The sequence below is a fragment of the Marmota flaviventris genome, chromosome 4, assembly GCF_047511675.1.
Source record: "Marmota flaviventris isolate mMarFla1 chromosome 4, mMarFla1.hap1, whole genome shotgun sequence".
In the NCBI taxonomy this organism is placed as follows: Eukaryota; Metazoa; Chordata; class Mammalia; order Rodentia; family Sciuridae; genus Marmota; species Marmota flaviventris.
Genome location: NC_092501.1, coordinates 87,704,267 through 87,727,880, shown reverse-complemented (window position 1 = coordinate 87,727,880; position 23,614 = coordinate 87,704,267). Strand labels below are relative to the sequence as shown.

The 23,614-nt window shown below is 34.5% G+C and overlaps 1 protein-coding gene across 6 annotated transcripts in view; it reads left to right on the top strand.

The window, feature by feature from the left end:
- The window catches only part of Ift88 (intraflagellar transport 88), a 126,454-nt gene that overhangs the window by 82,465 nt on the left and 20,375 nt on the right, over positions 1 to 23,614 (top strand). For 4 of the 6 annotated variants that reach the window (XM_071611342.1, XM_071611343.1, XM_027941572.2 and 1 more), the window contains one exon: positions 8,076 to 8,182. The exons of the other annotated variants lie outside the window; for them this stretch is intronic. In XM_071611342.1, coding sequence (XP_071467443.1) covers positions 8,076 to 8,182 — 107 coding nt within the window. The remainder of the gene's footprint in view (positions 1 to 8,075; positions 8,183 to 23,614) is intronic. 6 annotated transcript variants of the gene reach the window in all.

Genomic DNA, 23,614 nt, shown 5'->3' with positions numbered 1-23,614 from the left:
ATTTCCAGTTTTCCTAGCACCATTTGTGGAAGAGGGTATCTTCCTCCAATGGATGTTTATGGTGCCTTTTTCTAGTATTCAATAACTGTATTTATATGGGTTTATCTTTATGTCTTCTATTCTGTACCATTGGTCTTTATGTCTGTTTTGATGCCAATACCATTGCTGTTTTATTACTATAGCTCTGTAGTATCATTTAAGGTCTGGTATTGTCATACCTCCTGCTTCATTTTTCTCACTAAGGATTGCTTTGGCTATTCTGGTCCTCTTATTTTTCTAACTGAATTTCATGACTGCTTTTTCTATTTCTACAAAGAGCATCATTGAAATTTAAATGGGAATTGCATTAAATCTGTATAGCATTTTTGGTAGTATGGCCATTTTGACAATATTAATTCTGTCTATCAAAGAACATGAGAGATCTTTCCATCTTATCTTCTAAGGTCTTCTTCAATTTCTTTCTTTAGCATTCTGTAGTTTTCATTGTGGAGGTCTTTCACCTCTTTTGTTATATTGATTTCCAAATTTTTTTTTGAGGCTATTGTGAATGGGCTAGTTTTCCAAATTTCTCTTTCAGTTGATTTGTCGCTAATGTATAGGAATGCAATTGATTTGTGGGTGCTAATTTTATATCTTGCTACTTTGCTGAATTCATTTATGATTTCTAGAAATTTTCTTGTGGAGTTTTTTTTGGGGGGTCTTCTAAATATAGAATCATGTCATTGGCAAATAGAGATAGTTTGAGTTCTTCTTTTCTATTTGTATCCCTTTAATTTCTTTCTTTTGCCTTATTGCTCTGGCTAGAGTTTCAAGGACTATGTTGAATAGAAGTACTGAAAGAGGGCATCCTATTTTTAGAGGGAATTCTTTCCATTTTTCTCCATTTATAATGATGTTGGCCTGGGATTTAACATATATAGCTTTTACAATGTTAAGGTATCTTCCTACTATCCCTAGTTTTTCTAGTGTTTTGAACATGAATGGATGCTGTGTTTTGTTATGCTTTGTCTGTATCTATTAAGATATAAAATTATGTGATGCTTTAAGTCTATTGATGTGATGAATTACATTTATTGATTTCTGTATGTTGAACCAACTTTGCATCCTGGGATGAACCCCATTTAATCATGGTACACTATTTTTTAAAATATATTTTTGTATGCGATTTGCCAGTATTTTTGCATCTATGTTTTTTGGGGATATTAGTCTGAAGTTTTCTTTCCTTTGATGTGTCTTTGATTTTGATATCAGGGTGATACTAGCTTCATAGAATGAGTTTGGAAGGATTCCCTCCTTTTCTGTTTCATGAAGTAATTTGAAGAAGATTGGTGTTAGTTCTTCTTTGAAGGTCTGGTAGAACTCTGTTGAGAATCTCTCTGGTCCTGTGCTTTTCTTTGTTGGTAGGCTTTTGATGGTATCTCTGTTACACTAGAGAACTGGTGCTTTAGAGATTACACAAGAGAGAGCGCGATAGCAGTGATAGTGCTATAAAAATGGAGCAGCTCAACAGTCTGGCAGGCTGAAGAGTTTCTCAGCCTAGCACTTCAGACATTTGAGATTGTATAATTCTGGGTTATGAGAAGCCATCCAGTAGATTTTAGGATTTTTGACAGCATCCGTGACCTCTATGAACCAGATGTGATAGCACTTTCATCCCCAGTTATGAAAACTGAAAATCTTCAAACAAGGCCAAATGTCCCCTGAGGAGCAAAACTGCTGCCAGATGAAAACTACTGCTGTAGCCACAGCCCTTCTGCACAGGGTCCGGGCAGGGAATACCTTTAAGCAAAGCCAAGATTTTTCCTTTATAGAGAATTTCAGAATTACTCTAAAAATTAAATGAAAGATTATATGCCATAAGAAATGTTCAACATGATTTTGGCCTATACAGTTTTCAATACAAGTGTTATCAATAGACTATCTTAACTGTAGCTTTAGAAAAATTATATTGATACCTGTAGCATGTCTTATTTTTAGCTGAGTAGTTTCAAATGAACCAAACAGGATAATTTAGTTTTAAAATATATTCTTCACTCAAAAATTGGCCTGTTCTATAGACTGCAGGTGGTATTCTACATTTCATAGGACATTCACCAAAATAAATGATTTTTATTTTACATTAAATATCCGAAGACACACTCTTTGGAACTTAGGCAGATAAGAGAAACAGTTGTGTGTTATTTGTAGAAAATACAAATTACCAGGGGCTGGGGTTGTGGCTCAGTGGTAGAGCACTTGCCTTGTACATGCGGGACCTAGGTTCGATTCTCAGCACCACACAAAAATAAATAAGTGAAATAAAGGTATTATATTCAACTACAACTAAAAAATAAATATTAAAAAAAAGAAAACACAAACTACCTTCTACTTTCTTATAGAAAATACAAATTACCTGTTAATATAAGTGTATACAAAGGCAATTTTTATAGTAGTATGTGGACATTTTAAATTATTTTAGTCTTGATACTTTGCAATACTTTAATGGTCATAAACTGGTTATTTATGTACAAATTCTTGAGTGACTACTGTATTCTAGACACCATTCTACTAGCACTGTTGATGTGGCATAAAACAAAATGGACTGAAATCCTTGGTGTCGTGGTTTGTATTCTAGTGGGAAAAGAAAGACAATAAGATTATTTATTTAGTAGTCATAAGTGCTGTGAAGGAAACACAGGTAAGTAGGTAGAAATGTGGGAAAAGCTAGTGTTTTAGACAGGGTGATCAGGGGAGATCTTTCAGATGCCCAGGGTAGCATTTGAGCAGACATGAAAAGATAGAAGGAAGCAAGACACTAAGACTTGGAAGTTCATTTGGTCAGAGCACAGTGGACCTTGTGATGGAAGAGCAGAAGGATGAGTCAGAGGAGGTGGGCTGTATGAACAGACAGGATATATGTTTAAATAATTGCCTGTGTATACACTTATCTTAACAGGTAATGTGTATTTTCTACAAGAAAGTAGAAGATAATTTGTGTTTTCTACAGGGTCCTCTCAGGCCTCATATCAAGACTTCAGGGTGTATTTTTAGGGAAATGATAAACCATGGAGAATTTGGACCAGAAATGTAATATGACTTCACAGAGCATCACTAAAAGTAGGATTAACTCACCCTCCTGTACTTTAGGTCCAGATCAAAAGATCATTTCGGCTGCTGTCTGGAGAATAAACTGGGGTGGGCAGATTCACATGAGAACTGAAAGTATTAGCTTGGACTCAAATGATAAGAGTGGAGATGATGAAAGTTGGTCAAACTCTGAATGTGTTTGGAAGGTATTGGTGACAGCATTTTCTGGCCGTTTGGATGTAATATGAGAGAGAGGGATCAGTGGGTAGAGAAGTCAAGGATAACCCCATAGATCTAGAAGTGGGCAACTGGAAGGATAGAGCCCCTATTCACTGAGATGGAAAACTGGAGAAGGAGCAAGATTTAGAGAAAAAATTCAGCTTGTATTAAACATGTTATGTTTGACCTACCTCTTAGATAGCCACAAGGATCTGTTATTTGGTCACTTAAAGTTGGGGGTCATCAGCATATAAATTTAATGTGTTAAGTATGTTTTTTGTGTTCTTCTGTTGTAATATGTATTCTCTTTATTTTGTTTTTTTTTAATGTGGTGCTGAGAATCGAACCCAGTGCCTCACGCATGCTAGGCGAGCGCACTACCACTTGAGCCACATCCTCAGCCCCTTATATTCTCAATAATATTTTTAAATTAGTGTGTGTTAGCTTTAAGCCTTCCCTGTTTCTTTATTCATTCATTCATTTCCCCCAAATTTTTATCAGCTATTTTTTATGTGCTAGGAATACAATTTATGTTAAGTCTTGATTTTGGCTTCCTAGGATTCACTGATAGTCAGTTGTCTGATATAGTATAACAGTTAATTGAAAAATGTCCAAAGTGCTGTGGAAGTACAGAGCCCTTAATTTTACCAGTATCAGGAGACAATTTCCATAATTAAGTTTCACAGAGGAAGTGACATTTGAAGTAGCTTTGAAGGTTACAGAGGCTTTACCAAGGAGGTAAGGCAGAAACGGGCATTCCAGGTAGAAAAATAGCATTAAGAAGAACAAGGAGATTTAAGAATGCAGATTCTATTTTAAAATGTATCCTATTTCAAAAACTGTAGCAGATGGAACATATGTTTTCTTATACTACAAACAAACTAAAAAGACATTTTCCAAAAATTATAAACACAAAAAGATAATTAAATTTGGGGCAATTTTGAGGACATTTTCTAATTAGCAGATTAGAAATTCTGCAGGGGTAGGTAGGCAGTGAAAAATTCAACAAGAAACAAATCAATTCATAACACAGAACTGCAGGAAATACCATGAATTGGAGACATTCAAGAGTGGGAGTTGTGTCTACTGGTGCTGAAAGCAGAAGGGTTGGCTAAGAATTAGTGTAAGGAACAGCTGTGTTTCCAAATCCCCTACCTAAATTGTACAGCAAGAAATTGGGCAAAATGCAATGAGGTTGTTGGTGGGTGATGTGGTGAAATGTACTTAAGAGTTATTTAATAATGTCAAAATGATTAATTGTAAAAGTAGGAGAAAGAGAAGAATAACTGGGATATTTATGTGGACAGTAGGAGATAAAGTGAGAGAAAATGCAGAGGAAAAAAGAGACTTTAGGGGAAATGATGATGTCAGTTTAAGGTAGATTTTCTTTGAGGTATTGCGGATGTCAGGTAGATTTATCCATTCTATTTAACTTTAGCAAAGTTACAATAATGCGTAGAAAGAAATGTAGTAAAAGCTGAGGAGAAATGTGTAATCTGGAATTATAGATTAGTTTTAAATGATCTACAGATACAGTTGAGGTTTACAAAAGGAGAAAACTTCCTAGGGGCAGTTCATAAAGTAAATATGGAATAACCAAGAGTGGAATCCTGGAGCACACTAACATTTAAGTGAAATAGAGGAAATGGTAAAGAGACAGAAAAGGGGAGTCAGGAAGATAAGCCAAGGGAGAAGGATTTCAAGAAAAGACATGGTTGTTCATGAAGTAAAAAACTAAAAGAATTGGCAGGAAGCCAGTGACTTTGAAAGATCTTCAGAGAAGTAGTAGCGGTAGAAACAGAATCACTGTGGGTTGGAAATGTGAGTGGAAATTGAAGTAATTGACCACTTTGTGGAATTTATATTTGAAGGAGAATGGAAGATGAAATCTAAAGAATGTAGCAGAATCCAGGGAACATTTTCTTGAAGAATGTGAAAAGGTGAACATTTCTGTTGGATAAGAGGAATGGTCGAGTAGAAAAGGAGAAATTGAAAGTATGCCCAGAGAAGCCATGGTGATGGAAAAAGATGTTTGAGGGAATGGAATTTACCATACAGGCTAGATGGGTTAACTTTGGAAAAATGCTAGAGCATTTCTCATACAAGAAAATATTTAACAGAATACTAAAGCACAAGAACGGTTTACCAGTATCTTTGTAGACCAAGAACAGGACAAAGCCCAAGGTACATTTTGTTGGCAACTACAGGTTGGAATAGATTGCTCCTTATTTCAGCCCAAGTAAGGAGAGGGGATGAGAAGTCAGCAGGGAACTATGAAAAAATGTGCCATTGAACAAGGAAATATAAATAATTTTTATAACCCAGAGAAAGAGTTTAAAAAAGTATTATAGGAACTAGGAGAAGATGCATATTTGGTCCCTTGTAATCCCCGCCCCCTCTTTTTTTTCTCTGTTGGCAGTGCTAAGGGTAAGACTAAGTCAAGAACAGACAAGCAGAAAGTCAAAGGCTAAGGTGAAATAGGTTGATACAAAAAAAGGGGGGGGGGGTAATACTAACAGTATGATATATAAGAAAGGATTATAGGGAAACTAAAAATGTATAATAGTTAAATTCTAACTAAAGGCAGTAAAGAGTAGAAAATCAAAATTAGTAATTGGAAAACTGATAATTTATCCCAGAATGTGGAGAAAAGAAAAGAAAAAAGATTAAAGAATTTAAGAGTTGGATAGATTCAGAAGACCAGGAAGACACAATATAAAAAATAGAAGCACTGACAAAGAATAAAACAGAACAGTTGCAATAAAAGCAAAAGTCAAAGACAGAATATAAGAAATATTCTATAATAAGCACCCCCACCACCAAAAAAAAAAAAATCTTCTGTCTGCAAAGAAAAATAATTTGGATAGCTACCAGCCACACTAAATACCAAATACTAAATACCTAAGGCAGTAGAACAGTCTTTACCTCTGCATGTAAATGCAACAGAAAGACATTCTTAGATATATGGGGGCTAGAAAATGTACTCATCTCTCCTCAGCCACAAAAAGTCGTTTTGAAAACTTAGTAGGAGCTCTCTAGAAAGCTGACTCAAACTTTAAAGCTCAAAAAGGGAAATAAATACTTTTATATCAGAACAAGTCAGAGTCAAAATTAATTTGACTGTAGATTAACTAAATGAAATTTTCTAGAGTTAAATGTAGGTAATTATAAAATATAATTTAAGAAAGTTGTGGTGAGGGTATAAATGAGAAGAATGCTATATTTCTCTTAATTTATGAGGGCATCATAAAATACCTTTGAAATCTGGATACTGATAGGAAAAATATAACAATAACAAGCTTCCCTATTGTGTGAGCAGCATTCTTCTCTTATGGGAGAAAAAGCAACTAGACTTCTAAAATTCTACTCATAGTAGAAGTTAATACAGTTTCAGGAAGGCAGAATGGTAATATGTATCAGGAGCCTAAAAATAATCATAAAGTTTGAATGCCAGTGAGTCCACTATTTAATAACTTAAGGAAATAAGAGAGCCTCAAAAAATTTGAAAACAACATTCAGAAAAGTGAATAAAATTATGGCATATCATAAAATATTCTTCAGATATTAGAAACTATTTTTAATATAACCTGAAGTTATTCTCTTTGCAACTGAAAAAGTATAGGAAAAATACATATTTTAGTTTTGTTTTGTCTACAGGTAAAAGACAAAACTTTCATTTTGTTCTTTATACCTCTACATTTTTTAAAATCTTCTACAATGATCTGCATTGCTGTTGTATTGAGGGAAACAAATTATTTTAAAATTAAATAATAAAAATATTTAAGGTAATTGAGACCATAAATGGCAGAAGCCATTCTCATTAATGCAAAAACAGAATCATTGAGGTTTTGGTTATTCATTACTTACTTTTTAAATTTTGTTAATTTTGTAAACTCAATCTTAAGTACACCTGGCAGCAAATCCCAGAATAGCATAAGACCTATAGCAGGTGAAACTAAATAATATGTCACTGGTGATTAAGTATATGTATGTATGTATGTAAGTGATAAAAGAAGTTTTCATCATTGTTTTATGCATTGAAATGATAAACACAGAAAGCTCAGGGATGCATATATGGGACTGAACAGGAAGAACAAATAGGCAGAGGTAAGGTATTGGGATGTTCTGATTCCTCACTTCTTAGGTGTTCATTTCTTTTCTTTTTTTTTTTTTTTAATTGTTTTTATTTTTTAAATACCTGACAGCGGAATGCATCATATATATATATATATTGGATAATGATGTCCATAGGTGTTTCCAGCCTTTGCTAATTATTTTATATATATTTGATGTTGACTTTTTTTGCATTCCCATTGCTTTGCACATAATGTGAATAGTAGTTATTAAAAGAACAAATTAATGACAATAAAAAGAACATATATTACTAATTTTTATTATTATTGTTATTTTTATTATATGTACAGACTGTCTGCATTTTGTAGCCTACTCTCCCTTACAGCTGTTTACATGTATTTATGAATTACCCTTTAGCACATAAACAAATGTTATATCTGCCTTGTGAGTTCTCACCTGGCAGTGTCTTTGAGCCATGTTTCTTCTAGGATCTGACAGTTTAAGGACAAGGCAAGTGGAAAGGATCCATTATATCCCCTCCAAGGGAGTCAGTTCTCCAGCGGTCCAGAGAGATTGTAACATGTAATTATTTTTCAGGAGTAAAAGAAACACTGTGTGCTCATCATTTTTACCTCTTTCTCAGAAGACTGAGTTCATTTGTTGGCCTTTTATCACTATACGCATATTCTTCCCTAAATCTATTTTTTGCAATTTAGGTCTGCGTTTCTTGGTTCGCCTCTGCACAGATATTGGATTAAAAGAAGTTCAAGAATATGCCACAAAACTCAAGAGATTGGAAAAAATGAAAGAAATAAGGGAACAGGTATCTCATATGGACCGAAAATCGTTGTCTGTTCATTTTCAAAATGTCATCCTGCTATAGGTGAAAAATATGACATTAGTAGCTTCTGTCAAAAATCAGAGTTGAAATTTTCTTCTGCCCTGTCATAAGATAAGGAATAACTGAAATTTTTGTTTTAGGATAAAATTCTGTCAGAAGTGGGTTTCCAATAGAAGAAAGAAAACTGGATTCTGTGTAGTCTTTAGTGGAAAGCTATTAACAAATATTGTAAATTTCCACAGCATGATATAACTTACAGGTTAATTTGAAGGCTTGTTTTAATTGGAGAGTCCTGCATCCCTTGAGAGGCAACCACTTGTCTACAACAATAGTCATTTTTCCTTAAATATTTTTAATATAATGGAGTTTGGCTCTGAGAATAACTTTAGCACACACTGAAGCATTTTTAAGTCGTTTCTATATTCTGTGCAGTATGTAGAATAGCAGTGTTCTTATTTTACTACTTTAAAGAATCATCTACAAAGTTTGAGCCTAGACTATTTAAAAGTTTAATGTGGGGGTGGGGATGTGGCTCAAGGGTAATGTGCTCGCCTGGCATGCGCGGGGCGCTGGGTTCGATCCTCAGCACCACATAAAATAAAATAAAGGTGTCCACCGAAAACTGAAAAATAAATATTAAAAAAATTCTTTAAAAAAATAGATAAATAAAAGCTTAATGTGAATTCTGAATATTTCCTTTTATAGAAAAAGTAAGTTCTTGAAACTGATATTGCTATATTAGAAAAAATTCTAAATAAGAAATTAAATTATTTTTTCTTAAATTGTGAAAATATGCTGACAAAGGACTTTTTAAAAATAAAATTGTCTTGGATATAGAGAAAATCTAAATTCTGTTTTTGTTTTCAAAATACAATTGTTGTATTTGATTTTAAGATGCAATCTTATGGGCTGGGGTTATGGCTCAGTGGTGGAGCGCTTGCCTACATGTGTGAAGCACTGGGTTCGATTCTTAGTACCACATATAAATAAAGTCCATTGACAATTAAAATAATATTTTTTTAAAAAAAGATGTAATCTGATAATTCTCTTGTAAAGGTATCCAGTTGTAAAAAGATTATGGGCAAACATATTTTTTTACTTTAATAACTCTAAAATATCAAGTTGGTTTAAAATGCTAACATAGGGTATATATTAAAATGTGCTATAATGGCCAATATAATTCCATATACCAAATACTAATTAATTAGATAACTTGTATGAAAGCTTTGTAAAATGTAAACTGATATTAACTGAAGTTCAAATGATCATAATTGTCATAATTGCTATTGAATGTGTTTCATTAATCAGAATCAAAAATGAATATATATATATATATATAAATAATATGTATATATTTTATATATATATATATATATATATCTTTTTTTAATTATTAGAGCTTTATGTGTAGTGGTTGGGTTCATCCTCATACAGAAGTCGATTTTAGTTCATGATTCCCCTTTTCCTTCCCATCCTTTCTCCCTTCTATATTTCAAACCTAGAACGTTTTTTGGAACTCAGTTCATTATCATGTAAAATTCTCTAATATAGAACCCTAAATGTGCAGAGTCAGATTCTTCAGACTTTACAAGTTTAAGGATTATTAGTTTTAGTTAAACTGAAGAATGAACAAACTACTACAAATAGGGATCATGCATAACACACTTCTTACAATTTATAACCTTAAGATGATGGTATATGCATTAGCGCCTGTGATTTAGTAGACTTCTAATGTTGACCCCTTTTTTTTGGTACCATATTGTTTTACTCATAAAGATACTCTCATGTATAAGTGCCAATCTATAAATTTGAATTATGCACATAATATTATCAGTATGGTAATCTAATAAAATCTAAGCTTACACAGTCCCATCTATTTTAAGATTGCTGCAAAATGCAATCAGAATACTACTTATTTTTTCTTTCATATGTAATTGCATTGGCTGTCCAAAGGAAGAATTTTGTCAACAATTTATAAACTAAAAGAAAAATTTTTTAAAAAATGGATGACGTTTTCACTTTGCAGATTCAGTGAAGTGTGGTTTTGGCTTCAAAAACTGGTTTACTTAAATCAAAATTTACAAAAATTATGAAAATATATTCATTTGTTAAATATGTTATTTAGCACAAACATTAAATTTTTTACAAAGCAAAAATTTTAACTTTAGAAAACAGATTAAAATAATTTGCTAAACATGTTTAATCAAAATAGTAATTTTGATCTTTATGAAAACCTTTTTTTGTGTTGACCTCTTTTAAACAGTGAGAGGTAGCCTTTTAACTAACTCCTTAGGAACTTCTTTGCAACCAGTTCACAAAGAATCTTAATGTAAACTTAGGATTGATTCCAGAGAATTCCTGGGAAATGAGCTTGAAGGACTAAGATGAAAGCATCCTCCTTTAAGTAGAATTACTTCTTAAAATTTTTTAGCATTTACCATTAACACAATTTTCCCACTCTTAGTTGTATCATAGTTGAATCAGTAGAGATATTGTTCTTTCCTTCTGATTTTTATAGGGTTTGGGTCCAAACTTTACCTTTTCTTCTTCCCTTATCCTCTTTGCTTTATTATAGTCTCTCTATATAGTTTTAAACTTTTTTTTAATCTGACTACTTTGGACTAATATTCATAAGTGCTAATGAAATTTATTATATTTTAATGAATAATGTCATTGAAACTTTTGCTTTCCCTTGCTACTTAGACTCCTTATTACTCTTCCATTAAAATATTTATATGTTCATTAATCAGGTTTTATCTATTATTCTCATACACCTAGAATCTTTTTATATTCATCTGTACTGTGAAAAATAAAACAACCAATTTTTGGTAAAAATAATGGTTTCTTCTGAGAATGTATGCAAAAAGGAATTAGAACTTGTGCTTGTTAATTATTAGCAAGCCTGGTTTTCATTGGGATGGTATAATTGTTAGGGACAACTATATTTTAAGAAGAATATTTAAGGGGTTGAGGGTGTAGCTCAGTGGTAGAGTGCTTGCCTAGCATGTGTGAGGCAGTAGGTTCAATTCTCAGCACCATATATTAAGAAAGAAAGAGAGAGAGAGAGAAAGTAAGTTCCATCAACTACTAAAAAATATATATATTAAAAAAAAAAAAAAAAAGAAGAGGCTGGGCATGGTGACACACTCCTGTGATCCCAGCGGCTCAGGAGGCAGAGGCAAGAGGATCGCAAGTTCAGAGCCAGCCTCAGCAATTTGGTGAGGCGCTAAGCAACTCAGTGAGTCCCTGTCTCTATACAGCTAGGAATGTGACTCAGTGGTTGAGTGTCCATGAGTTGAATCCCTGGTACTCACCACAAAAAAAAAAAAAGGAAGAATATTTAAAATACCTGGGAACAAATCATTTTCAGGGACCACCCCCCAGGAATTTTAGAAATATCCATTTTTCTACAAATAAATGTCTTATTAATTACCAATAAATGTTTTATTAATTGCAAATAAAAACTAATATTCTACTCACTAAATAATTTCCTAGTGGCTTTATAAAGACTGCTTTAGTAAACTTACATGATTTACCCTTGATATAATTAAACTATCCAATGTTTATCTCCTTACATCTCTCTATACTTATATTTACTTCTTTGCATAATATTTTATCACTGGTATCATTAAAATTTATATAAAACCCAATGCCACTTGGATGTATCCTCTCATTATTACAGCTTTTCCTTAGTATTTCGTGCTCAAAGTTTCTTATACCTTAGTCATTGGGGGGGGGGGGTTCTTTTGAGTTATGCATGACAGTAGAATCCATTTTGACATAATTATGCAAGCATGGAATATATCTTGTCCTAACTCAGACCTTAGTCTGTCTTTGGAATTAAAGTCATAGTCCAAATCTACAAAGTACTAAAATAAACATTGAGTCTCTCTTTTCAATTTCCTTGAAATCTACTTGGTTTCTTGGACTTCATAGTCAGTGGCATTTTCCCTTTTCTCCCTTTTCCTTAAATTGTTCTATTCACATTTAAGAGTTTTTTCTATATTCATTATTGCATCATAAATAATAAAAACATTTTCTTGAGGTTTTTCTCATCTAAGTTTTGCTTATAAACACGGTCAAGGGGGATCAATGAAAAAGAAAGGTGCTAGGAAGAAGAAAAGAGGCTTAAAGAGAAAGAATGCACACATCAGGTAACTCTTGTCCATCCCATTTCTATTTGTCTTTCCTAGATAGTGAGCCTATGTGGCAATACATTCTGTTTCCTGGCCTATGTAGGGTATAAAACGTTAATTATAATGCTAAATATAATAAACATTGGAATTAAGGATTCTCTCCTTTTCTAAATTTGAACCTAAAGCTTCCTGTTACCTTTTTTGTTTATTTCTTCTTATCTTTCTGTTTCTTGTTTAGAGTAAATCCTGATGCAGAAGCTTAAACATTTTTCCTATATAATTAAAATTTCTTCCAAACATTATTATTAATGTCTATATAATAGCTTATTATTCAGATATATTTAGACGTATTTAAACGTTTTCACTTTGTGAGACAGTCAGATGCCTTTTTAATATTTGATAATTTTCTGTGATCAGTCTAGTTTTCAGATGTTTCTTGTTAAAGTTTGTGGCCCCAATGATTATTTATAGGTGAGCTCTTCCATGTTGGATTGAGATATTTTATGAAATAGTCATGTTTTGAAACCAGAGATTTTTCTAAATAATAACATCCAACCTTTATCTGGAGCTGCTACGGAACACAGAAATGACCCTCAGTCTTTCTGCCTTTCTTTTCTCTTTCCTTCTGCTGGTAAGGTAGAAATTTGGCAGCAGAAAGGAGAAGCTGAAGTGAAGAACCTGGGTAACATATTCCTGAGTAATGTTAGCAGTCTTTGTTTTTCTAGTAGCAGCTTTTCCATTAATTCCACTTTATTACATCAGCTTAACTAGATGTAATTAATTAGTAATAACAATGGGGGCCCCAGGGATGTTACCTCAGTGGTAAACTGCATGCATGAGGCCCTGAGTTCTGTCCCCGGCACTGCACAAAATAACAATAGTGGCATACATTTGAGCGCCTAAGTGCAGACACTGTTCTAAATATATTAACTAATCCAATGAATTCACTAATCCTATGATGTTGAATATGGTCTCATCATTGCTATTTTCTGTAGATGAGAAAAGAAACCACATGCTACTATGTTGGGGGGCAGACATGGAATATCATTCCAGGCCGCTGGCTCCTAAGTCCAGGCTCCTAACTCATGTACCTTTCTACCTTATGAATGAATGGGAGAGAAATAGGATTATGCAAATAAGGGTTTTCACTTGAAATGTAATCCTTACTTAATCTTCATCCAGAAAAGTTAGTGACTCGTACCAGGAATTATATTAAATGTTTCTTGCAATCAGCCTGCCATAATTAGATTAGGGGTTAGGGTCTTGGAATAGTGTCACTTGAGATGTGGTCCATAACCAATAGAGCCTCAGAATCTCCTGAGAGCTTCATAGTGTTGCAAAATCATACATTTGTCAAGATTCTTTAAAATGGAAAAAGTTTTGTATAAACTTAAGAAAGATAAACCAATCCAGGTTTGTGTGGTCAGGATATATCTTCCTGTATTCCTGACTCCTATTTAAAAATATTAGAGTTAGAAATTTTATATAGATTGATTTTTTTTTTTTCAGAGAAACTAGTCTCCTTTCTGGAACTTTTATGGAAAGAAAGGAAGACTGTTCTGCCCCTGTGCTTGGGGAATCTACCCATTTCTGAGTAAGGAAAAAACTTAGCACATTCTGCATTTGTTAAGGCCAGAAGGAAGCAATTCTGGGCATAGTGCTATTGGCCATGCCAGGCCAGACAGATTTACTACCTGCACAGACAGACTCACTTGTTCCCTTTTGTCCTCATTGCTGGATACCATGAGTCCTATAGCAATGTGAACTAGCCCCTGGAAACTGTGAGCCCCTTAGTTACTGTTTTTATAAAGATGTTTTGCTCTTTTGCTTCACTAAACATCAAAAGCACTACTTGCAAGGAAATCTGTAATAATTAGATTGTATAGGTGGAAAAGAGCAAAATGAGAAGAGTGAGAATTGAGGACTGAGTATTTTAAAAATGAAAAAGGAAGAGAAAAATATCAATCAAAATACCAAAGAGGTTAGAGAACAAAAGGAAACTATTAAGAAGAAAAATAAAATGGATAAAGAAAGAGTATACAAAATACAGAAGGTTTTCATTACCAGCCCCCAAATAGAAATATGTTAATAGTTAATATTTTTAAATTGTTCTTAAGTGTTCAAAATAGTCAAAAAGAGAAATATCCTACCAATATTTGCCATCTCCTTCCTTAACCATAACAGAAAACATTTCTTAATTCTTTCTGTTGGCCAGATTGACAAAATTTTATATAATTAATTCAAAGTTAATATAATATGTAGTTGGTACTTTACCCATGTTTCCAGTTATTACGCCCCAAAATTTACAATCTTGTTGAATGGATACCTGTTCCATTATAATAACAAAGAGATTCCATTTTAAGATCCCATAAAGACAGCTTTAAATTGACTATACTTAAAAAAGATTTTTAAAGTTCATGTATGTATTAAAATCTACAAGAATGTCTTACAACTGTTATGCATTATTGAATTGAATAAATTTCATAAAGTACTGAATAGAATATACATTGTTGGTATCAGATTTATGGTGATTTGTGCATTGATTACATTTTCTTGAGTAAGATTACCAATCACTTCTTAAAAGCCATTGAAAGCCTTCTTAAAGGGTTTTATGCGTTGCCTTGTATTGGTTCCGTAGTTCATTCACTCAGAAAGCATTCCTTAAAATCTGCTGTGTATCTCAAAGGATCCAGTGAGGCCTTATAGTTGGCTTTGGCTGTGCATAGGAAGTTAAGGTCGTGTTCATGAATTCATAGCCACTAAGAAATGTTTTGAATTCTATTTTTTTTCTTGAATATGAAGTCAGAGCCGATCTTCTTAAGAATCCTTAACTAGGTAAAAGAACTGCTTCTGATTTCATTGGACAGGTACCAGTTTTTTTTTTTTTTTTTAATTTAGTTTTTAGTTGTAGATGGACACAATACCTTTATTTCAGTAATTTTTATGTAGTGCTGAGGATCAAACCCAGGATCTCACATGTGCTAGGCGAGTGCTCTACTGCTAAGCACAACCCAAGCCCCAGACACCAATTCTTATGGAATAAAAGCATAGTATGGTGGACAACACCCTGAACTATTTTTTTTTTTACTTGACATTGGTCAGCTTTTTAATCTTAATCTGGAATGGACATTTAACCTCTGGACCACATTCTGGTTCTCAGTGTTCAGAGATTAGTACTTCTCAAACTATCTGTGGTGAAGTTATTATTTGTAGTTTGTCATTGACATTACTAGAAAAATAATCATGCATTTTGGATGTCAACAGTATCAAATCATTATAAAAGCATTTAAGTCCCTGCCCTCAACCTCTGTGTTCATCTCCTCAAGGATGTTTGGCAATTTGTGGACACAGTGGTTTCCAGACCACACTTTGGGTAACGCTGTTTTAGATGATTTATAGATCCATCACCTTGTAATGGTTGATTTTATTCCATTACAAGAGAGTAATATGTGACATTTATGGTCATGCATCCTTATTGAAAATATAGATTTTTTAAAGGTAAAAGATGTGGGTTTTTTTTTTTTTTGTCCTTTCAAACATTTATTTAATTTGTCCTATTGTTTTACTTGCATCTGCTTTGTTCCTCTATTCTGTACCTTCATTTTTTTCCTGAATAAAATTGCCCCCCTCCGCTCTTTTTTTTATATTATTAAAATAGTAAATGTTCTTTTAGAAATTCAGGCAGATTACTTTTGTAAGTAATTTTTAATTCAAATTAAAATATATAAAGAAAAATATGACTCATTCATCCCTCTACTTAGAGGTTACTATTAGCATTTTATCCTCCCAGTCATTTTTACAAATGTCTGTAAACAAATATATTGCTTTTTAAATGAGACTTTTTTCACAAAAATTTTTACAAAACTACTATCTTATAACTTTTACCCCCTATTTAAGCAAAGTAACATGGGCAATTCTCCGTGTCATTAAATACAGATTACTGTTATTATTTTGGTTCTGTATTCCCTTATGTGGCTGTTTTCTTCCATTTTAATATTGATAGGGTGAAAATCATTTTTTCAGTTCTTTTTAATTTTTCTTTTCATGTCTACCATTACTTACTATTCCAAATGAGTACAAATTTCTGTGAACTTTATTAAGTGTTAAAACTCTGAAAAGGCGGGAATGAGTATTTCCCATATTCCAAACCCTCATCCTACCACATGGCAAGAGCTTTTATTACTGTATTTGATAAGCATTTATTGTGTTCCTAAAATATACCTGGTCCTTCAGATTTCAGGTGGGTCATGTATCATCAGATGTGTCAGTATAATACAGGCCCCTTGTGCCCCAGGAATACAGTCTTATCTGTAGGAGAGCCACAAGAATCAGTCCCCTACCAGCATGCCCTGTAGAGATACAGGGGCCACCATGGCTGGGGCTTCCACTGTGAAGCCAAGGAGCTTATTAGCTGTAGGCCCTCATTTATAGTGGCTTACTTCTGAATAAATATTTATTTTGGAAACTTATTTTATTTTCAGTTTTTTATTTTCTTTTTTCAGAAGTTTCCCACACAAGTTCTGGATCTACCCCACCATCATCATTCCCTTTTCTCCCAGCCCAAGAACTACCATAAATTAAATACACTTGATCTTTATTTTCTCATCTCCCAGGTGCCCTTCAAGTCAATCTAACCATGACGCTTCCTGTTCACAGATGGCCTATTAAGATTAATCCTTTACAAGTAAATAAATATATTGGATAGTCTTTTTACTCTGCCTGACCTAGGGGTGGGTGTGTTTGTAATCTCTCTAACACACCTCTCCTGGTTTCTTTTTTCCTCCACCTCTGCCTGCTTTACCTCTCATTCCACAATGACAGGGCAGAACCAGCTCCTGGGCCAGCCCTGGAATCCCTGGGGAGTATTCCTGTTTTCATGGCACTGTCCCTAGAGGGCTTTACTTTGCATCTGCTAAGGATGTCCTTGGGTCTGCTAAAAATGCTACTAGTTAGACCTCCCTCTTTAAAATGGCATGGGAGATACGCAGTGATCTAAGGCTTCATGTTCCCTATTTCTTTAAATTTAGAACTGTATCAAACTAATGGAGTTCTTGTTTGGGGCAGTATTGAGGATGAACCTGGAGCACTCTAGCACTGAACTACACCCCAGCCCTTTTTTAATTTTGAGATAGGATCTCCTTAAGCTGCTGAGGCTGCCCTCAAACTTGCTATCCTCCTGCCTCAGTCTCCTAAGTCAGGTGCTGGGATTACAGGTGTGCATCACCACAACTGGCCTGTTTAAACTAATGTTTCAATAAATGTTTTGTATTTACTTGGAGTTGCCATGTCTGTAACTTCCACACAAAATCATTGTTACAGCTATTGCAGTGATTGATACATGAGACTCATTCTGATTGAATTCATTAATTTTCAAGTGCCAGCAAGTAATTGAGTGGAGCACCACACTGCGCATAGGAAGGTGGTGAGGGAGAAAGATAAGCCAGAAGAGCATGGCCATGACCACGGGGAGCACCTGGTAGAGTGAGTGTACTGAGGGAGGGGCCACCTGAGATACACAGGAAGTCCACCAAGGGATGAGTTAGGAAGCTAAGGAAGGGACTAGCAGGCAAAGGAAGGAACTAAAAAGTTCACACATGGAAGAAGCTGGCATATCCAAGAGGATGCTGTTGCCTTTAACTCAGGATGCAAGAGGGACAGACAGTTGCCAGAATTGAAGAAGGCAGAATGAGGTGTTTTGTGGGGCACAGGTGAGGATACTGAGTAAGCTATTGGGAAACCCTGAGGTCACTCTGCACTCCTGGGACTTTTCCTGGGAGGAGGAGAGGAAAGAGTGAAGTTACCGAAGCAACCCAGGCTTAGGTTTCTCTTGGTGAGCTGGAAAGACAAAGTGATCAAGGGTGTCAGGGTATGATGTGGCTATGCTGAATGATGTGGGTCAGGAGTCTAGATGGATAGAAAGTAAAACTGTGAAAGGATTATTAAGCAAGCCAGGGAAGTGGAAGATTCTAGATGAGGGCAGAGAGCAAATATAATAGGTAGAGTGGTGATCATGGAAGTGCACACAGCTTCCTAAGTGTTATTCTGACCTGGTGTCTTTGCTTTGAGAAACTGTCGGGTCACATGGGCTTTTGTCCTGATGAGATTATTTTTAGCATTTACAGGTCTTTCAGATATGCTGGAAATGATCAGTCTGGAATAGATGAAAATCAAGTTTTGAAATAAAGTCAGATGTTGAAATTCTTATTTTGTTACATCTTTTGAAGGGTTTATTTTGTTTGTGAAGGCAAGGGAAAAGCTGGGGTTTCAAGGGAGGATTCCGCTTTTTCCTTATTAGTGCATTATAGTTGTACATAATGGTTGGACTCATTTGACGTAATCATACCTGGGTGAAATTTAATTTATTCCATTTTAGTTTCTGGTTTCCCTGCTTTCCCCACTCTCCTCCCTCCCCCAGTTCTCCTCCCTCTCCCATACTGGTTTAATTCTGTTTGTTTGTTGGTTGGTTGGTGCTTTATAGATATACATAAAGGTGGGATTTATGGTGTTATATGTATGTATGTATGTAGTGTAATTTTGTCAAATTCATTCAGCATTTTCTTCTTCATCCCTCTTTCCTTCCCCCTCACTTTCCTTCTTCTACTCCACTGACTTTCTTTCTTTATCATATCTGACCCTTGCCTTTTTCCCTGCTTTACTCTGGTTTCCATATGTGAGAGAAAATATTTGATCTTTGGTTTTCTGAGTCTGACTTTTGTCACTTAGCATAATATTATCCATTTGCTGGCACATACCTTCTTTATGGCTGAGTAAAACTCCATTGCCACATTTTCAGTATAACTGTAATATGCTGATTTTAGTTCTTTTGGATAAATACTGAGGAGCATGGTAGCTAGATCAAATGGCATTCTATTTCTACTTTTTTGAAGAATCTCCATGCTGCTTTTCAGAGTGGTTGTACTAATTTGCAGTTTCACCAACAATATATGAGTGTATCTTTTCCCCCACAACCTTGCCAGCATTTATTATCATTTGTATTCTTGATAATTGCTATTCTGACTAGAGAGAAATGAAATCTCAGTATAGTTTTGATTTGGATTTCCCTGATTGCTGGGGATGTTGAATATTTTTTCATATATTTGTTGACCATTTGTGTTTCATCTTCTAAGAAATGTGTTCAGTTCTTTTGTCCATTTCTTGATTGGATTATTTGGGGTTTGTTGGTTTGGTTTGGGGTTTTTTGTTTGTTTGTTTGTTGTTAAGCTTTTTTAGTTCCTTATGTATTCCAAATATTAGTACCATCACAGGAGTAGTTGACAAAGATTTTCTCCCATTCTATAAGCACTCTCTTTACTTATCATTTCTGATTTTTTTTTTTAAAGAGAGAGTGAGAGAGCAAGAATTTTTTTAATATTTATTTTTTAGTTCTCGGTGGACTCAACATCATTGTTTGTATGTGGTGCTGAGGATCGAACCCGGGCTGCACACATGCCAGGTGGGCGCGCTACCGCTTGAGCCACACCCCCAGCCCCATCATTTCTGATTTAAGGAAGTCAGTGCCTGCACCAATATGTTGGAGTGTTGACTGTGTTTTCTTCTAGCAATCACAGTACTTTTGGTCTAATTGCTAAGTTTTTGATCAACTTTGATTTGACATTTGAGCAGGGTGAGATATAAGGATCTAGTTTGATTCTTCTACATATGGATATCCAGTTTTCTCAGCATCATTTATTGAAAAGGCTGTCTTTCCTCCACCATATATTTTTGGCACTTTTTTTCAAGTATTAGATGACTATAACTATTTGGGTTTATCTCTGTGTCTTCTGTTGTGTTGTCTGTTTTGATGTCAATACTAGGCTGTTTTGTTACTGTAGCTCTCTAATATAATTTGATATCAGGTATTTGATGCCTCTCCAGCATGACTCTTCTTGCTCAAGATTGCTTTGGCTATATTTGGTCTTTCATTCTTCCAAATGAATTTTAAGACTGTTTTTTTCTAGTTCTGTGAAGTATGTTACTGATATTTTGGTGGGGATTGCATTGAATCTGTATAATGCTTTTGATAATATGGTTGTTTGGATGAACATGGGAAGTCTCTCCATTTCTAAGTCTTTTTCAGTTTCTTTCTCCAGTGTTAGATGGTTTTCCTCATAGAGGCTCTTTCATCCTTGGTTAGATTAAGTGCCAAGTTTTTTGTTCTTTTTTTTTTTTTTTTTTTTTTGAGGTTATCATGAATGGCATAGATTTCCTGATTTCTTTCTCAGCAGAATCACTATTGGCATATAGGAAAGCTATTAATTTATGAATGTTGGTCTTGTATCCTGCTACTTTGCTGAATTTATCACATCTAGAAGTCTTCTGATGTAGGATTTTTTTTAACTCTTCTAGATAGAGGATCATGTCATCAACAAACAGATAATTTGACTCTTCCTTACCTGTAGTTTTTTTATTATTATTATTTTTAATTGTAGATGGACATACCTTTATTTTATTTATTTATTCTTATGTGGTGCTGAGGATTGAACCCAGTGCCTCACACATGCTAGGCAAGTGCTCTACCACTGAACTACAACCCCAGCCCCTTCCTTTCCTATTTTTTTTTTAATATTTTTTTTAGTTTTCGGCGGACACAACATCTTTGTTTGTATGTGGTGCTGAGGATTGAACCCCAGCCACACGCATGCCAGGCAAGCGCGCTACCGCTTGAGCCACATCCCCAGCCCCTTCTTTTCCTATTTGTATCACTCTAATTTTCTTCTCTTGCCTGATTGCTCTGGCTAGTGTTTCAAAAATTATATTGAGTAAAAGTGGTGAGAGTGGGCATTCTTGTCCTTTTCCTGATTTTGGAGGAAAACCTTTCAGTTTTTCTCCATTCAGTATGATGTTGGCTTTGGTTTGTCATATATATCTTTATAATGTTGAGGTAAGTTCCTTATATCCCTAGTTCCTCCAGTGTTATTGTTTTTTTAAAACAGTATCTTTTTTTATTTAATATTTTTAGATGTTGATGGACCTTTATTTCATTCATTTATTTATATGTGATGTTGAGGGTAGAACCCAGCGCCTCACACATTCTAGGCAAGTGCTCTACCACTGAGCCACAACCTCAGCCCATCTCCAGTGTTTTTTAAGTGAATGACTGCTGGACTTTATCAAAGATCTTTTCAGCATCTGTTGAAATGATCATATGATTCTTGTCCTTGATTCTATTTATGTGGTGAATTACATTTATTAATTTGTGTATGTTAAACCAACCTTGCATCCCTGGGATGACACCCACTTGATCATTGTGTACTATATTCTTGATGTGATTTTGAAATATAGTTTGCTAAGATTTTATTAAGAATTTTTACATATTTGTTCATCAAGGATATTGATCTGTAGTTTTCTTTCCTTGATGTGTCCTTGTCTGGTTTTGGTATCAGGGTAATACTGGCTTAATAGATGTATTTGGGACTATTCCTCCCTTTCAATTTCATGCAATAATTTGAGGAACACTGATGTTAGTTCTTCTGTAAAGATTTGGTAGAACTTAGTTGAGAATCCATCTGGTTCTGGATTTTTCTTTGTTGGAAGGCTTTTTTAATTATTGTTTTAATTTCATAACTTGATATTGATCTGTTTAGGTTTTCTATATCTTTCTGGTTTAATTTGGGCAAGTCATATGTGTCTAGAAATTTTTCAATGTCTTCTAAACGTTATCAATTTATTGGCATATAAATTTTCTAAATAGTTTCTAATGATCCTTTGGATTTCAGAAGTGTCTGTGGTGATATGTCCTATTTCATCTATGATTTGTCAATTTGGCCCTTCTCTTTTTTTCTTTTGGTTAGTTTGGCTAAGAGTTTATCAATTTTGTTTATCTTTTCAAAGAACCAGTTCTTTGTTGCATTGATTTTGTGTATTGTTTTATTCTCAATATCATTGATTTCAACTCTAATGTTAATTATTTTCTGACTTCTACTGCTTTGAAAATGTTCATTCTTCCATTTTTAAGGCCTTGAGGTATAGTGTAGCATTAGATTATTTATATGGGATATTTCTGTTTTTTAATATAGGCTGTCAGTGCTGTAATCTTTCCTCAAACTGCCTTCATACTCTCCTAGAGATTTTGATATATCCCTACTTTCATTTGTTTCTAACAATTTCTTGATTTCTTCTCTCATTTCTTCCATTCCTCATTTAAAAGAGTATTGTTCAATCTCTATGTGTTTATGTGGTTTCTATATATTTTTTTTTTTTTGCTGTTGATTTCTAGTTTCTTTCCACGTGATATGGTAGGTCCGTGGGATTTATCAGCTTTTTTTTTTTTTTTTTGTATTTGCTAAGACTTACATTGTGACCTAGAATATGAACTATTTTGGAAAAGTTTCCATGAGCTGCTGAGAAAAAAAGAGAAATCAGCTGTCTTGGATGAAATATTTTATACATGTCTTTTAGGGTCATTTTATTTATAGTATTATTTATTGATTTTATGTTTGGATGACCTGTCAATTGGTGTGTGTGAAACTGGAGTTTGTGATAAAACTCAGTTCTCCACTTCTTCTGGCAGATAGGGTCTATGTAAACTTCAGGCCTCCTCAGCTAAGAAAGTTTATTTTAGTAAGTAATCACAGAAGGGTATGTCTGCCAGTGTCTCTCTGGGGTTCCCAGCCAACAAACCCAGATTCTTTTCCACTACTATTGAGTGGACTGTTGCATTTCTTAATGGTGGGCTATGATGTCATAGCAGACCCCAGCAGCTCACCACCAATCTTTTTCCAGGTTCTTGTCTCATGAATTCAAAGAATGAAATCCACAGATGAGGAACAGTGAGTGTAAGAGTAGGATTTATTCAAGTGGTAAGAAAAAAAGAGACAGAGCTTCTGCAGGGTGAGGGGGACCCAATAGGGGTTGCCACTTCATTGTCCTAGTCTAGGAGTTTATCTAGCTCTTGGGTCAATGCTATTGGTCCAAATTTATGCTAATCAGATTCTAGGAAAGAGCCAATGCTATTTGTCCAAATTTGGAAAGTATCAATGCTATTGTTTAATCATTGAGTCTGAATTTTCCTGCATTCTCCATTCGGGTCTGCCCCAACTTCTGTTTTCTCACTGCTTATCAGGCTAGGCCTGGGTCACTGCAAGGTGACAGGTAAGTTCACCATGGCTTGCCTCTCCCCTACCTTGCTGCTTCTCAGGCTTGTGCTGGCATGATGGGCTTCATACAGCCTTGGCCCATGCTCACTGCCCCATACTCCAGTTCTACCAGGCTACCACTTGGATACTCTAAACAAAGGCTTGAATTCACTAGGGGTGTGTTGAAATACCACAGTATTATT